Source organism: Miniopterus schreibersii (genome assembly GCF_964146895.1).
Source record: "Miniopterus schreibersii genome assembly, chromosome: 14".
NCBI classification, from domain to species: Eukaryota; Metazoa; Chordata; class Mammalia; order Chiroptera; family Miniopteridae; genus Miniopterus; species Miniopterus schreibersii.
Genome location: NC_138114.1, coordinates 35,078,012 through 35,096,186, shown reverse-complemented (window position 1 = coordinate 35,096,186; position 18,175 = coordinate 35,078,012). Strand labels below are relative to the sequence as shown.

The following is an 18,175-nucleotide window of genomic DNA, read 5'->3' as shown; positions in this document are numbered from 1 at the left end:
GCATGTAATTTTCCCCAGGCCTTTGAGGCTTATGGAGTGACCTTTTATTTTAACTCGAATAAGGTAATTTCTGTAAGCCCTTGAAGAGGGAAAAAATGTATTTGCTAATCCCCAAATTTCGGGTATCAAAAAAAGTCTGTGTTGGTTCAAAGTAAGAGTAATATGCACTATTTTTTAATTGTCTGTGCCAGTGAGAAATGGGCAAAGGAGGAAAATATGCAATTTAATTGTCCGAGTTACCATTACTCCACAAAACAGCCCTGCTGCCGTTTTTATTGTCACCGGCCTTCTGAGAGGCGGGGTGGAGTTGTTCTTTTGGATTAGTCTGTTTTCTTGTTATTTCGTGCCTTTTTGTAATTGTTTGTCATCTCTCCAATGCTGTGATGATTTTGGTAGGTTTCGTAGCTCTTAAATTGCTCGTAGAGAAAAGAGCCCTGCCCAAAGCGAGCCTGCAGTGTGGGGATCTACTTGTAGTTCTGTCTGGCTGAATGACCTTGGGCAAGTGACCTCATATCTCTGGATGTCAGTTTTCTTTCTGCAAAATGAATGAGGAGATTTTAGACTAGATCATCGTTAAAAGGCCCAGTGTAATTCTTAAAGGTTATTATTCTATGACATTTAATTGCAGTGGAGGGGGGACAGGAGCTGTTGGTGTGATGGCACTCTCCCACGCAGTGTAAATTGATTCCAGTTTTGGCTCGATTAATGTGTCTAAATCTGAGTTTCGGAGCTTTACTGTTTTCTGTTTGTCCAAGAACATTGGTAAGGGCAGGAGGGATGAGAGTGAGAGGGGAGGGCAGAGAGAGTGGGAGCCTTGATGGGCCCAGGTTTCCTGACCACGCCTCGGCACATTTCTCTCTTCCTCCAGGAACCTACTTCTCCCTTCCAGTTTCTGGTTCATCTATGCCTTTCTCTTTTCTTTTGCCTATTTTATGTCCCTATTTCTCTTTTCAAACCTCTTCCCATGAGGATGAGCAAGAAAGGGAAAGAAATGAAATTCTAAGCTCCCAAATGGTTGTTTAGATGAGAAAAATTGGGGGGCCCTGGGCAGGTAGCCTAGTTGGTTAGAGTGTTGTCCAGACACGCCAAGGTTGCAGGTTCAATCCCCAGTCAGGGCACATATAAGAATCAACCAGTGATGCATAAATAAGTGTAACAACAAATGGATGTTCTCTCTCTTGCTCTCTCTTTCTCTCTCAAATCAATAATAAAAGGAATTGGGGGGGGGAGTTGTATTCTTAAGGGACAGTGTGTTTTGAGAAGCTGGTTAGTTAGTACGTGTCAGGCAGTCAGTCGTGCTATATCAGGAGTTCATTGGCATGTATTAGGTAAGAAAGTAATTTTTCCTTGAAGCTATTACATAATAGGGATATAACACAAAATGTTTGTATCCTTTATCATCGACATGAAAAGACATAAAAATACATATTAGGTTCAACCTGGTGATGCCATTATTTGAGGCAAGTTACATAGATTATAAAGGAGTTAAGGTTTAACGTTATACTAAAATTTGCCTTGTTATTTGTCTGAGTGTGTACTGATTTGGTCAAAATTTTTAAACGACTAAGGCTATAAACATTCAATTGAAAGTGGAAAACTTCATTTAAATTGGGCACATATAGTCTCTCCAAACAATTACATTTACTACATAATTTAACTCTAGTCTCTTTTCTGGCCTCCTTTGGTTGTACAAACCAAGTGGTCAAGTCATTCGTTCATCTGACAAGCAACCTGAACAGAAGAAACAAACTGTGAACTCAGGGTAGGAACATCTGGACTATGGCTGCTTATAAGCTAAATATCTGATGGCCCAGTTTTAACCACTTGGGTCTCAAATTTCTCAGCTGTGGAGTGAAGGGAACTGATCTCCTTGAGGTTCTTGCCAACTTTAAGATTCTATCACGTCACAGCGCCATGTGCTGGATACCTGCTCTCAGCAAGCTGTGCCGATCGTGTGCTGATACGCTGGGGCGGATGTAGTAATGAGCGTGACCTTGCTTTCCATCTGTTCCAGTGGTTTAAAACCCTGCCTGTGGCGAACCCTTTCCAGCTGTGCCTCCCAATCCGGAGCAGCGTGTAAAACTAGTAACGTTCAGTTCTGGTAGAACTGAGGGTATTTACCCCACGATATGTCCATCAGAGGGCACACGGGGCAAAGGCCGATGTAAAAGCAAAGCTGGAGCTTCTGGGCTGGTAAACATACGGCGGGGCTGGGAGAGCTGTGTGCCCAGAAAGGGCTCGGGCGCTCCACGCTGCTTCCACATACCCGCCCCGTCCCACAGCAAACCGGCGATTTAATTCGCACGGCCAAGGTGACATCGCGGCAGCAGAGCAGCCACTCTGCCTTTAGACTAGAAGAACCTCAAGGAAGAGAGGCCTGGAACCCTGCAGGGGGGTGTCCCCCAAGCCTGCCCTGCAGCATCCTACCCAGCGTGGGGAGCAGCGTGGAGCTTCGGCTCCTTGTGCCCCAGGTCACAGGACACCAAGGCTCCGCAGCAGCTGTGAGGAACAGACGCCCCGCCAAGCCATCCAAAAGTCCTTCTGGGCTTTAGGTCCTCTTGGAACAGAAGAGAACATTTATATAGCAGCAGTATAAATTACAGTGGCTTTTTAAAAACCATATACACCGGATATATATCTATATCTATATATACACACACACACTGTATATATATATATGCATATATGTACATACATATATCACAATAACTAATATGTAATTGTCAGTTTAAATTTAAAATATACAAACAATAATGTCAAAAAACTAACAATCCAGAAGGGATTTATAACTAAAGAGTGATAATTCTCGTCACTCCCCTCCTTTTTCTCTCCCCATGCTCCCCGCCCTCCCCCGTGCTCGCGGCCCTCCCCCCATGCTCACCACCCAGGTGACCACTCGGAACTGTTCGATTTGAATTGTCCCTGACCTTTCGGTATAGACATGTAAGTTGTTCCAGTCGCTCCCTGTTACAACAGTGCTGCAGTGCTCCACATCCTTATAGCACATGCTTTAGTGAATCTTTCTGAAATCAGATTCCCTGGTCTTTTTTCATGTGTTTTTTCTTCTTCTTGTCTTTTCTTTTAAAGATGGATTTGCTGAATATTACCACTGAGTTCCATTTTCCTTTTGTTCCTCTCTTGCTTCTGTGTCAAATCTCTTGCAAAGACTGATCGAGAGGAAATTTTCCTGCACACGTTTATAATGTTGTGCTTTTACAATGTGGCAACATTGCATTCACATGAAACATCTGGCTCCTAGGGAGCATTTTGTTGCAACTATAGTGATTTTCTCATTCCATCTTTATGATACTCTCCATTCGATCATCTAGAATTTTCTCTCACTTCTGATCTTATGCTGATCTTTGCCTTGTGGAATGGCTACTGCTATTGTCCAGATGGCCATTGTATAACTGTCATGTTATTACTCATTTTTCCAGATACCTCTTATTTCATTTGGACATGTTTTTGGAGTGAGACCCTAGTTATTCCTGGGACTCCCCCACTTCTAATGAACTTATCAACTTTGTAGTCTTAAGCAGACCACTTGACCTCTTTGAAAATCTTATTTTTCTTCTTTTGAAAAATGGGGCAATGATGGCTTATCTGTGTGGGGGTCCAGAACGAATCACCCCAAGGTGTGTGCAATGGTGTGCAGATTACTTTGAGCTAAAGGCAGCTTTAGCTGCAGGCTCAAGAGAAACTTCTGCCCCTCCTCTCAACTATCTAGAAGAATTTGAATTAGGGGCCTTGTCCATAAAAAGCTATTATCAGAGCTAATCTCTTTTTTGCCAATCTATAAGGAAGGACAAACTTCTGTTTACTAAGCACCAGCTCTTCTATTATCCTGCAATGACCCTTTGAAGCCCCAAAGGTGTATTACCTCATCTCTAGCTCAGGATGTCTCTGAACTTCTGCCTATGGGGTCTCTGATTCTTTCATGTATAAAGGGTTCCCATACATATATATGTATTAAGTGTGATTATTTTCTCTTGCTAATCTGTCTCGTGTCTATTTGAGTATTAGATCAGTCAGAAGAACCTTGGAGGTAGAGGAGATTTTGTTCCTCCCCCAAATCTGAAAGGAAATAGATCTATAGGTATCTCCCAAGGCTATGATTTATGCAATAGAGTCTTTTCTGATTATTCTTGGTAAAATCTTCTTTGTTATTTGGAAATATACACTTGAATTTTTAAAAATAACCTTTTAAATAAGCAGCAAACCTATTAGGTGCCATTTAAGAAAGGTGAAGTCTGATGGGAGAAAGATCCAGTGGGTCTCATTCACCATCGTCTATGAAGGCACCTGGTGAGTGGCCCACAGGGCACCTTAATTTACGCAGGGTGCCCCCTAGGACTGGTCAAGAAGATTCCCCACTGGCTCAAACTGACAATCAGGCAGTATTGTACAGGCACACCTCCTTTTATTGTGCTTTGCTTTATTGTGCTTTACAGATTTTGCATTTTTTACAAATTAAAGGCAAAGACCCTCCACCAGCAAAAAGATATGACTCCCTTTCTTATAATAACTCTTTACTGTGGTCTTCTGGAACCAAACTGGAGATATGCATGTATTTACAAAACACTTCTTCGGAAGGCAAAAGTGTTTAATCTACTGAGTCATTCCCACCACTTCCGGGAGAACAGGACTTAGAGACTCACCACCTAAGGAAAGTGGCCCCACCCAGTTGAAGCCTGGGGAACTCTCAAATGTACATTTCTCAAAGGCACGTTTTCTAGGCTCTCAGTCATTTATAAAGCCCCAACTGCCTTTCAAAAATCAATCAGCCTGGCTTGTTTTTCTTCCACAACATATCTTCTGTGCCTGCCCTCAAGGCTAGTATGGGGTGGCTGGCACTTGTCTGGCTTGGGTTTACTGGTGAGTTCCTCCATCCCCATGCGATTTGGCCCTGTCAAGAGGCATGGGATTTTTATATCCCCTAACACCTAGCACATGTTGAATATATATTTAATTTAAATTTAGCTTAATTTATTTTTGTTTTCAAGGTAACATTTGTCTATAACACGATATAACTTTCAGGTGTACAACATTATAATTTGAGATCTGTACATACTGCATTGTGCTCACCACCAAAAGTCTAGTTTCTATCCATTACCATACAGTTGTTGAATATGCATTTTAAATGTTGATCATGAAAGAAACAAACTGGCAGGAGATTTGAGACATCTTAGTGCAATGAAGTCACTAATTCTTGGTCCTGTAAGGAACCATCAGAAGTCAGCCAATCTCCCTCCTTTCAGGAAGAATTACATTTAACATTCTCTCGGGTGCTTTGTGGATGAGGTTTGGTTGACAAAGGACCACTTCACACATTCCTGAATACTGAACGTGGGGCACATCTGTGTCCTAGAACTCTGCATTCTTGATCCTTGCAAGGAAGCTGCGAGTTTTTATGTTGAAAATCCATACATGAAACGCTCGGTGGCCTATAATGATATGCCATGACAAGGCAATGGTTGCCTTACCCACTGTGTAATAATTTCTATTGAATGGCTGTTTTGTTTGCTGTTTTCCCAAAGGTCAAAAGGGGGGCATTTCCTCCACCAAACTGAGCTGTGGTTCATTCACATAAGGCCCTTCTCTTCCTACCCAGCTGTCCCACCTGAAGGGTCAGGAATCGTTTAATTGCAAGGGGCACATACCCACTCGAGCTTGCTCAAGTAAAATGTGGGTTTTTTAATTTTGGGTTTTCCCCCTTCAAGCTAAAGAGAAATCTCCCAGAATCCACTTCCTGGGCCTCACAGAAGCCAGAACTGTGTCAGGCAGGGAGGCACCCAGGGCCTCTCCCTCGGGGACTGCGTGGCCTCCGGCCTCCTCCCCTCCCTGCCCTGGCATCCACTTCCTGTCTGCACACGGGCTGCCTTAGCGGGACCTCCTCCAGCTCCCCTGCAACCGGCAGCTTGCATGGGGATTTGCGTTACCACGGAGGGGACTTGGTCTTGACCCTACATCAGCTACCTCCTCAGTGTCTCTAACTGAGGAATTGGATCATGAATACTATTTAATTTTAGTTCATTTAAATGTGCATAGCCACATGTGGCTGTTGATGACCGTATTGGCCAGCACAGGGAGCGGGAGAACAGCTATAGCGGCTAAGAGTCCAGGACTCTCACTCACTGTTGCCCAGCATCTCTGTACCTCAGTTGTCTCATCTGCAAAGTGGAGAGAACAATAGTCCCACCATGAACATGAGTGAAAAGAAAGTGCGTAGAAAGTGCTTCAAATGTTCATAGCAACTTGGGTGTCTGGGAGATGCTGGATGGGCAGGGCGGACAGATAGAGTGACAACCACTTACTTTATACCAGCACCATCCTTCATTAAACTCTTACACTATGCCCACCCCTGCGTGGACGATCTTACCTAATCCTCACGTCATTGTGAGGAAGTAGGTATTATCATCATCTTTATTTTGCCCATGGGGAAACTGAGGCAGGGAGAGGCCAGGGTTCAGCTCAGGACCGCCTGACTCCGGAGTCTGTGTGTTCCTTGAGGTCCTGATGGACAGAGAGATACAACCTGCCCCTAAAACAGCCAAGTCAAATTATGAACGCTTCCTCCCCACTCCGAGTGGGTGGAGCTGTTCAGTGTGTCGGGGCCACTTGGACCCGGTCTAAGCCGGAAAAATGTGTACCGAGGAACGAAGGGCTCAAAGAAAAGAAAGCCCAGCCCTCCGGGGTAAGTCCCACAGGGCAAGGAAGGCCTTTACGACCGGCTGTGACTCAGAGGCTCAGAGTTCACATAGCTTACAGAGAATTAGTTCCTCGGATAACCAAGTCGGAGCCATTGATTAGCGGTGACTAAAACTCTACTTATTACTGTCTATGTAAAGGGTTAAAAATTTCCTATTTGCTTGGCAGGGTGAATCTTCACCTCACCTCACTCAGTTCTTTGGTTCATAACCATCCTCACTTTTTTACCTCCCAGTAGTACAACCTATAAGTTTTTTAAAAAAATCCTTTCCCTTCTCTCCTTCATTATTAAAAAATAAAAAGATTCCCCTTTGCTTGCCTGCCTTGCCTGTCGGGATTCACTGCCTGGGCAACCCAGTCTCTCTCCCTCCTCCCTCTCGCTGCTGGTTTTTGCTCCTGCTTCCCTCAAGCACGCATTCATTCAGCACGGGTGGGTTAAGAGCGCACCTGCCAGCCTGTGGCTGGGCACCGCGAGCCAGGTGAGGAGCCGGCCGGGCGCGGCCCCTTCCCGCATGCGGCTGACAGTCCAGCTGGACGCCCAAGTTCCGAGTACACTCCAGTACTCACAGGTTATTCTAGGATGAGAGCTTCCTAGCCCAGAAACCCTGCTCTACGTGCTTCCCCTACAGTTATTCATTTAACTCTCACCGAAAAATCAAGTTCGTCATTTTATGCTGAAGAGACCAAGTCTTGGGGAGGGTGGGTTGCCTCCTTCACGGTCCCCCAGCAGGTTCCAGGTGGAGCTGGGACCTACACACCCGCCGCTGAGGCTGTGACATCCCTGTGTCCCTAGGCTGGGTCTTGGCTGTATCTACCTGGGGCCAGCCCTGGGGTAAAAGTAATAACGCACACGTGCTCAGGGCTCAGGTCCCCATGGCTGGCATCCAGGCTACCTCCTACCCATTGTATTTCCTTGAGCGAAGTCAGCCCTGGGGGCATGTGGTCAGGCCAGTGCCAAGGCCTGGGGCATTGGTGTGTTTGAGCCAAACACCTCTGGCCGCAGAGGCCTTGTTTGGGCTCCAAATGCCCTCCTGTTTGTCTCATGTGCTGGACACATTATGATGGCCTCCTGTGTGTGACGTGGCTTGAGGAAGGGGTCTCCTCCCAGGGTAGGGACAATATAGGAAGCCCTCTCCTGGTCGATCACATTTGTTCTTCACAACTCTTATAGGAGTCCAGGGCACATATTGTTTATACTCATTTTTGAGATGAGGAGATTGAGTCTCAGAGAGGTTAAGAAGTGGCCAAAGGTGGGCAGCCAGGAAAAGGCAAGGAAGGACGAGCACTCCAGCCCTGAGGCTCGTGGCCCTGCACCTTCTGCCCGCTGCGTGCACAGTGCCTTTTCTTGGGCTTGGCATCCCCCTTGATCCGGCCTCTGCTCCGCCCCCATCCTGACCCAGGCAGCAATCCACAGACGCTCCTGATTCCCAGCTGTGCCGCAGACCTGCAGCAACTGGCCAGCCTGGCTCTCCAAGGAGCTCAGAGGTCAAAGCCACGCACGACTCAGGAGGGAGGGCTGAGGACAGCGGATGGAAACTGCTGCCAATGGCAAAAATCCCATTCAGAGAGATTATGAGTTATGAGGCCTGGGATCTGAGGCTTGAGCCTAATTCAGAGAAAAGTTTGTTGCCACGAAGGGACAGGATCAAATGATAAAGATGTTGACTCAGTGCTTTGTGTTTATTTTCAAAGTTCTTTTCTGGGACTATTTTATTTTCTCTTGATACCATCTCTTGGTGTCTGGGAGAGCAGAGGACCTGGATCCTCTTCACGTTGTCTGATGGAGGCAGTTTATGATTCCAGCCAACACATAGGAGTGTCCCCCGTGCCCTAGGCACTTCCACGCTTTCTCCTTTGATCTCAGACGCAGCAGTGCGAGGCGAACTTCCCATCCCTTTTTACAGGACACTCAGGCCCTGAGTGGCCCCTTGGAAAGTCTAGGAACTCTCCATCTCCTCAAGCTGAGCTTGCAGGGAATTTGCCGTGCAGCAGCCTTCATTCATTGTCTAGCAAATTATGCGTCAGAAACATACCAGCCAGAGGCAGGAGAGGTTAGGAGCCAGGACACCTGCATTCAAATTCTGGCTTTGTTTCTTAGTAGCAGGTGACCCTGGACAAGCTACTTAATGTTACTGTGCCTCAAAATAAGGATAGTAATAGCAACAATAATATATATGAAGCCCTTAGGAGAGTGCCTGGCATATTAAGAGCCCTATATATGGCAGCCGTTATTTCCAGGCATTGGGTACCAATAGTTATTCATGAAGAAATCTAGATACAGAGTGTTGGGGTAAGTGGCCCAAAGTCACCTCAGCTGGAAGTGGTGAAAAGGTGGCAGGTCGCCTGGCACCCTCAGCTTATGGAGGTGGTGAAGAGCACAGGTTTGGAAATGAAACTGATTTGGGGCTGCAGCTCAGCTCCACCACTTACTAGCTCCAAGGTCTTGGGCAAGTCAGTTCACATCATGGAACCTCAGTTTCCTCATCTGTCAAATGGGGATTTCTAATACCTCCCTTGTGTTAGATGTGAATGTGTTTAGCGTGCTGCACATAGAATGGATACTCACATGCAAAATAAATGAACAAACCAAAAAAGCACGTGGCTCCGTTCTCCATCGAGGCAGCCAGTCCAGGGGCCTGGCCTACCTGGGCTTCTTCCACCTGCAGCCAGGCAGTTGGCAGAGCTGGAACATGTCCAGTCCCCAGGGTCAGCTTTTTGGAAGCAGATTCTATATGGGTTGCTCAGATCCACTGGGTTTGGCTGCAGTTTCCTTGGGGGATTTGGTTTTGATTCAAGAGCTTGTATACCTGAAAGGGCATCTCCAGAGGCCAGGGGGCCACCGGGTGAGGAAAGCAGAGCAGGGACCCCGCCTGCCTTTTTGTCTGGGTGTTCCTGTTTATCAGCGATATCAGTGACTGCTTCAGAAATGTACAAACACAGACTCGCTTTGTATCTGCCTTTTGACCAAAATGCCTTTCCCCTAAAACCCGTTTGGCAACATCTCCTGGAGCCATAGGGCAGCCAGGTTTGGGAAACAAAAAGAGATACTGCTTTAGCCAGCTGGACCTGGACGGGTCACATATCTCAAGCTCCCCCAGGTCCCTCTAAGTCCTGAGGACAGAGGACTATCCTGCTGGCCTTTTTCCAAAGCCTTCCTGGTTCCTGTGGAAATTCTCCCAGATGCTGGTGGCTGCCAGGCTGACTGCCAGGGAGAAGCAGTCACTGCCCACATTCCAGCTGCCCCAGGCAGGCCGCAGAGATCTGGAACAGAGCCATGTGAGAGAATTGCTCCACCAGGGCTGTGCCCAGTGCCAATGAGCACTTCCTCTGGGGCCCTGCCCTCCAGGAAGGGCTCCACAGCCTGGGGTCCACAAGGGGTACTGCTCAGGTACTGTAATAAGAAGTCATAGCTCTTGCTGGTTTTGAGTGTGCTGGGCCCTGTGCTGAGCACTTTATATTCATCCTCTCACTTAATCATTAAAGCAACTCTAGTAATAATACTTATGAGCTTTTGAAGTCCAGTTAACTCCAGTCACGGAGAAATCACTGTGAGCGAGTGCCCCGGGGAGAATAACAATATTAATAAAAGAAGCTCCAGCCTTCAGGCAGTTATTACCTAGTCTTTGGCTACTGCTCTGTGTCCCTGTCTGCCAGAGCCTGGATCCCAGCTCTACCACTTTCTACCTGTGTGGCCTCTCATAAATTGCTTAACCTTTCTGTGTCTTAGTTTCCTCCTTTGTAAGTGGGAATGATCATAACAGAATTTACCTGTTAGGGTGTTGTAAAGGTTAAATGAGACAGTCCGCAGAAGGCACTGGGAACAGTGACTAGTTCAGAGTACTTAATAACTGTTAACCATGCATGAATGGGCTTTAGGGGTGGGGGTGGCATCTGTGAAATTCTAGGCCAAATAGTGGGTGACTTTGTGTGAATATTTCTCAAAACGAAGAGTCCCTGACCCGGGGACCCAGAGAAGGTAAAGAAATACTTCTGAATGGAAAGTCAAGTTTAGCTGCATGCCTAATCTACTTACTTTGCCTATTAGAGAACTGAGTTACATAGGGAAGCTTTGTAAATAGCACCCTCACTTCTCCTGGGGCTATTTCAGTAAGACACAGCAATCTAACCAGTCAGGACTCTGGGGGCTTCATAAGACTTATGTACCTAGAAGAAAACTTAGAGATTATCTATTCTAAATTCACACGAGGGACTCTCAGGTCAGTGGTTGAACCTTATGTCTCCTAGAGATAGCAGCTTATAAAAATGGAGAGTTGACTGATTTGAAATGCTGAGTCAGAAATGCTGGGCCAACACCTGTCCTTTCCCTGCAGAACTGCTAAGATCTGTGAGATGGCTTGTCTTTGGAAGTATTTAAAATGTGTTACTACCATTGTCGATGTTACTTCTATGGGTACCTGGTGTTACTTGTTGTATTAGGGCTCTCCAGAGAAGTGTAACACACACACATACATACCTACATACAGAGAGAGAGAGAGAGAGAGAGAGAGAGAGAGAGAGAGATGGAGAGAGAGAGATTGATTGATTTTAAGGAATTGGCTCCTGATTGTAAGGGGACTGGCAAGTTTGAAATTTGTGGGGCAGGCCAGCAGGCTGGAAACTCTGGCAGGTTTTGTGTGTTACAGTCTTGAGGCAGAATTCCTTCTCCAGGGAACCTCAGTACCTCAGTTTTTTTCTTAAGGCCTTCAACTATTTGGACAAGGCCCACCCACATATGGAGAGTAATCTGCTTTACATAAAGACAGTTGATTGTAAATGTTTATCACATTTATTAAATGCCTTAACAGCAACATCTAGAGTAGTGTTTGACCAAACAACTGGCTTTACAGCTTAGCCAAGTTGACACATAAAATTAACTATCACATCGGTCCTCTCAGCAATCCAGTCTTAGGAGTCAAGGTGTCTCTTGAGCCTCGTGAATAGCAAAGGAAATGGTTCCGTGCAAGAGGGTGCGTGCTGGCTTGGTGAAGAGTGCTTGTTCAGTTCTCAGGGAAATGTTACTCAGAAGTTGGCATGCAGGTTAATTACTGCAATGGTGACCTTCACAGAACTGAGAGAGAAGCAGGCGTAGCTAATCAGAAAACAGGAAATGTCCCAAAGAATGCCTTGAGTCCTGGTCTAGGGTGTATTCTGCACTTGAATCTGTTGTTATGTCTGGGCTGAAAGTATTTAATTCCTTTCCATAGGAAGAAACAGTCATCTTAATAACATTAGAGTGAGAACAGGGAGAGGTGGTAAGATAGAGAAAGGAAGTTTTCTGTAATGTAATCTGATGTTTAGTGCCTGGAATTTCAACCTTTTTAAAAAAAGAGGTGGAATTGAATAATTGAATAATATAAAGGTGTGACTCTGTGGCTTCTGATAATAAAGGAATTTATCTTTTTTTAAAAAAAACACACACACATATTTTTATTGATTTCAGAGAGAGGAAAGGAGGGGGAGAGAGAGAGATAGAAACATCAATGATGAGAGAGTCATTGATCGAGCCTGCAACCTGGGTATATGCCCTGACCAGGAATCGAACCCCGATCTCCTGGATCCTAGGTCAATGCTCAACCGCTGAGCCAAGCCTGGCCGGGCTCTATTTTTTTTTAAAGAGGAATTTATCTACTTTTTTTTTTTTTGGTTGACATGTTTACGTGTGAGAATAGGCTTTCAACAAAATGCCATGTACGCACATTTTGATAAAAAACAGTCTCCTCCTTGGAAGGGATTCTCCAGAAGGGAGAACTGGTTTTTCCCAGGAGGAGAGGAGCTAATGCCAGCAACTTAATCTCGTATGAGCTAGGGAGATAGAGGTGCAGTGGTTAAATTCATGGGGCTAGAGTCAGACTAGTCCTGAGTTAGATTGCTTTGTCTTTTAAAAACAGAATTCAACTGGCCCGGCCGGGTGTGGCTCAGCGGTTGAGCATCAACCTAAGATCCAGGCGATCGGGGTTCGATTCCTGGTCAGGGCACATGCCCGGGTAGCGGGCTTGATCCTCAGTAGGGGGCGTGCAGGAGGCAGCGGATCAATGACTCTCTCATCATTGATGTTTCTATCTCCTTTCCTCTCTCTGAAATCAATAAAGATATATTAAAAAAACACACACAGAATTCAACTGAGGAAATTTGAAGGTATGATTGGCTTCATTTAGTGATTCAGGATAGAGGGTGGTCCATTCTCGTGAACAGTGTGTGTAAGAGCCAGGAGCCCAGGAAGTTCCACCTGGAAAGTCCCACCTGCTCTGCGATCAGCCTACATCTGCTGGGACTCGGCCAGTCCCCTTTGTTCTCCACACACAACTAAATCATTCTTCAGGATCATATATTGGAAGAATTGTTGGGCAACTTGATAGTTTTTTTTGGATTATGAACTTCTTGACGTTATAAAGTCCAGTTTCTAACTCCCTCCTTCCTAAGTGGCTTATCTCAGCCGAATGAAGCTTAGCCTGGCACTTACGGCTTCACAGTGACCACAACCTTCCCACGCAGTTGCCTGTAGTCCTTTCCACATCCCCTGGTTCCAGGCACTGGGCAGTGCAGTGTCCCCAGATGAGACCTGTTCTCTCTACTTCCGTGGCTGACCCACCCACCCTACTTCCCCCACCTGGAGTGACCTTTTCTTCCCAGCCCCACATCAGGCCCCCCCTTGTTCTTTGATCCCCAGCCCAGCCTCTGCTTCCTCTGGGAGGCCTACCTGGTCCCACAGCCTGAAGTCACCTCCCCTTCTTCTGAATTTGTACTCTCATTTTACTCCTCTGTTGGCAACTGAAGGCTTCTGTCTATATCAGTCACTTGTCCACATCTCTGTCCCCACTGGACCACCTGAAGGCAGGAACCATGCCTCGGGTATATTTGTATCTCCCACAATGTCCAGCTCAGTGCCTGACAAGCAATAATTCAAAGATAATTGTTGGACAGAAGAATGAAGATGTTTAAGGTTTGTGGAAGAGCTCACTGGACCTTTCTTACGGGCTGAGCTATGAGGTCCTTTGCCTGGCCCAGCCACTCACTATTCCCATTACTGACCCTCTTACAGCAGGAAACTCCAGCACGAGCGTGAAGCAGGCAAGACCATGGTGGGCTTTTTGCTACTTGGTGAAAACATGCACATGGGTTTGTTTGGTTCCTCTGTCCTGTAGCCCATGTTCTCCATTCGTGGAACGTTTGGAGACCCGGAATTGTCTTACACTCTTACACTCTTCTGTTTCCCCAGTTACCAGCACACAGCGGGTGCTTAATAAATAAAAAAGTGACCTTTTCAATACTCCTCAGCTGCGGACTCTGGACCAATCCTGTTCTTACTGGTGGTGGGAGGGTCAGTAATACCAGCCTGAGCATCGAGATAGCTTTGCAGAGTTTCCTCTCCTACTGTGACAACCAGGCTTGTCAGTCAGTCCAGATGAGCAAGCACTGACTCTTTCCACAGCCCCTCTGGCACCCTTGCCCCTGCCTTAGCTCCCTGCTTGGAATCCTGGGGAACTGGAAACTGAGATGTTGCTTCAATACCATCCTTGGGTGACTCAAGTACGACTGCAAGCTCCTGTGCCCAATTTCTGAAAATTACTTGCTTTATTTACTTTCTGAGATCTCTTATAGTTGGCCATCTCCTCTCTTGAAGATCTGTGTGGTCCCAGGGTTCAGATTCACTTCCCCCTGACTTAATTCTCCAACCACCCAGCCATGGTTATGGCAGCAAGGGTGGTGGTGAGCTGGAGAATGAATGATTAATGGTACCATTTCATGCTTGTCGAAAGCAGAAATTCCAAACCTTTGCCAAGGTGACTAACTCATTTGAGAATCTGATGAGAGCAACAAATTCTCTCCCCCCAAAACTCACAGATGTAATATTTTGTGTTGGAGCAAATAGCCTTAGAGAGACTCAGCATGCCCTGAAACCTGACCTTGGACTTCCCTGTGGTCACCTCCCAGGATGCCATGCCCATCACATGTATGATATTTATGCATCTTCTTTTTTACCCCATAGTTCTTACTATGAATTTATTGAGTTCTTACTATGTAACAATTCACTCAGTCATTCGTTTATCAATAGTTTATTAAGAAACTATTTTATGCTAGGCATCACTTTTTGTACTGAGCATATAACTGATTTTTAAAAAATACAATTCTCTACTGAATTTATAGTACAAAGTCATTAATTAATCACACTAATGAGTACTAAACAGTAAAACCAGTACTTGAGTGAATGTTTCATGTTATGCGTCTTCTTTACCCAGTGTTTCTGGCAGCTTCCAATGAGACACTGAGGTGTGGTAGCAAACACACACTCGGGTTTGGAGCCAAAAAGACAGGTTTAGATTCTGGCTCTGTTTCCTTATCAGCTGTGTGACCTTAGACAAGTTAACCAGCTTCTCTCAATTCCTTGCCTGTAAAATGGGGGTGAGAATGGGCTCCTCTTAAGGATTTAGAGACAGGCAGAGACTGCACAGCCTGGCACCTGTCTGTGGTTATTTAGAAGGAGCTGCTGTAATTGCGGATAGAAGACATTTTTGCCCTGCCCCATCTGTTTAAAAATCCTTTGCACAGATCCCCTTTCTCTCAAGAACACTAGTACTGTAACCAGAGAGGAAGGCTGAGAGGTTTCTGTGGGAGGGGAGGGGTGAGTGGGCTCAACATGGAAGTGTGGGGGAGGGAATCAGGACAGCTGCTGGGTGGCATCAGAATCAGCCACAGTGAGGGGCTGTGGGGCCACACGGAAGGACCGCAGTCAGGGCTAATCTGCGTAGGTCCAGCCCATGAGGAGGGTCATGCTGCAGTTTAACAAGAGGAACCAGTGAGGCGATGGGGAGCCCACTCAAGTGGAAAAGTTAATGCTTAGCTGAAGGAGGGCGATGATTCATGGCTTTGCTATGCTGAGGTCTTGGGAAAATGAGGTGCTTAGTCCCACTGCTGGCCCTGCTCTGGGAGCCTTAGCAATGTGACATTCAGCTGAACAAAACACACCACCTCCTACATTACACATCAGTAGAGCGGAAGCTGAAGAGTGGTTCAAAGGGTGGCCACCAACCAGAGACTTCCTGGGTTCAAAACATGGCCCTTCTACTTACTAACTGGGTGACTTTGAGTACGTCACCCTGCTTCTCAGTTTCCTTAGCTGTGAAAGGGGCATGGAAATTAAACCCTAGGAAATTCTCCTAGGGTCTTTAAGGAGAATACATAACATGAGATAATAGACAATATCTGTTTGTCTCCTCCTGAAACCCTGTTCCTGGCATAGAGCTTCTAAAACCCTTGTAGTTTCTTAGGTGGTAAAAGCGTTAGGAGCAGCTTTTGTTCCCATGCAGCTCTGGGTGGGCTCCTGGATGAGGGCTGGTCACCAGAAAAACCAAGCCAGAATTAGAAGCTTGGAATTTTCAGCCTCGCTCCCACTCCTCTAGGGGCTGAAAATGGAATTAATGGTTGATCCTGCTTACGAGATGAAGCCTCCATAAAACCCCAAAGATATAGGGTTCTGGGAGCTTCCAGGTAGGGGAACACATCCTTGTACTGGGAGGGTGACACGCCCTAACTCCATGGGGACAAAGTCGGGACCCGCCCAGACCTTGCTCTATGTATCTCATCTGGCTATTCATGTGTATCCTTTATCACATTCGTTAATAAATTGGTAACATAAGTGTTTCCCTGAGTTCTGAGACGCTCTAGCAAATTAATGGAACCCACGGTCGGGGGGGAGGGGGAATCATAGGAACCTCATTCATAGCCAAACTGTCAGAAGCACAGGTGACCACTTGGACCTGCTCTTGGTGTCTGAAGTGAGAAGGGCGGCAATCTTGTGAGACTGAGACCCTTACCTGTGAGATCTGTTGCTATCCCAGGTAGACAGCGTCAGAATGGAGTTAATTGTAGAGCACCCATCCGGCATCAGAGAAAATTGTTTGGTGGGGGATCCCCCTTCATACATCTGGTGTCAGAAGTGTTGTGTTTTGTGTAATAGTAAAAGAGACACACAGGAGGAAAAACTGTTTTGTTTTCTGAAAACAGATGAACTAATGCTTACAAAGCATTTTGTACTCAAACATTAGCTTTTATTTTGCTAAGGATCTGGGGACTTAGGCCTCATAGAAGCCCTTGCTCTTTGGATTTTGCTCCAAGAAAACTTAAACACCAGCTAGATTAACATTTACTCAACCTAGGTAGGTGTGCTATCGAGTCTCCAACACAGAGAAAGATGACCTTGTGTCTTCAGAAAAGGTGAACCAGGAGTAAAGGAAACCCCTAACTCTCTGTGGGTCCTAGAGAGTGTTGATGTGTGTATCACCTTGTGCCGAGGCCTGTGGGAGGGAGTCCAGGTCCTCGCAGGGCACCACTGCCGTGTGTGAGCTCAGACACCTTTCTTAACTCCTTTGAGCCTCAGCGTCCTCATTTATAAAATGGTGACACCTGCATGCCAAAGGTTAGCTTTGTTGGCTTCTTTCTGCAACAAGCTGGAGATGCAGAGGCCCTGGGTAATCTTGGTCTGCAGGAACTGGTGAGGGAGAGGCAGGGGATCACGGTATTTCCATGATTTTGAGTCCCCCAACCCTAGACCTGGGGATGGGCAAAATGTTTTAGACCATAGAATGCTGTTCAGTTCAGAAAACTTTGATTCAGATAGCCCCTTCCCTAGGCAGATGAAAGGGAAAATGCAGGCTCATCGTTGGCCCTCAGGGAAATGTTCTTTGAACGAACACATAAATGAATGGTACATACTCTATAAATGTTTCTAATTGATTGATCTTTCTTATTTTTTTATTTGCAGATGAGAAAAAGAAAACAAAGAAAGTTGATAATGAACTCAACCCTTTCTGGAATGAGGTGACTTCATTGTTTTTTCAACTTTGTTTCAATGGATAAGTTACATGTGATTGTCCTATCTTTGATCTGAGGTGAACTCTTCCCTCTGGAAGGAGAATCACGGCATTTCACCCCCACCCCTTCCATTTCCCTTTGTGGCCAAGGAGACCGCAGAGCAGTTCAAGGAGACAAAACACAGTGACATGTCCTGTACGATAGAGGTGTGGGGGTTGGGTTCTAGCCCGGAGCAACCTTGAGTTTGCTAAGTGACCTTGGTCCCATCATGTTACCTATATGGACACATCTGTAGAGCAAGGGGTGGTATTAGATTGTCTCTGGAGTCTCAGAGGGAAAGCTCCATAATTAAAAACATCTGCATGTGATTAATCAAAAGTATATCACATGATACTTTGTGCGACCAGCTGAGTCAAGACATTTACTGTTTTTATGTTGATAAAATAATATATATTTAATGTAGAAATTTTGAAAACTTGAGATCAGCATAAAAAATTACCTTTGGCCCTACTATCCAGAAGCAACTACTGTTAACATCTGGGATGTATCGATAAACATTTATGGAGTAATTATACTTAATAAAATATGTCTTAAAATTAGCAAATTAGCCTCATAAAGCAAGTACAGTTTCCTATCTTATCTTTTTAACAATTATGAG

At 45.8% G+C, this 18,175-nt stretch overlaps 1 protein-coding gene across 2 annotated transcripts in view; it reads left to right on the top strand.

The window, feature by feature from the left end:
* The window catches only part of MYOF (myoferlin), a 127,200-nt gene that overhangs the window by 335 nt on the left and 108,690 nt on the right, over positions 1 to 18,175 (top strand). For both annotated transcript variants that reach the window (XM_081158700.1, XM_081158701.1), the window contains exon 2: positions 17,468 to 17,523. In XM_081158700.1, the coding sequence (XP_081014826.1) occupies positions 17,468 to 17,523 (56 nt within the window). The remainder of the gene's footprint in view (positions 1 to 17,467; positions 17,524 to 18,175) is intronic.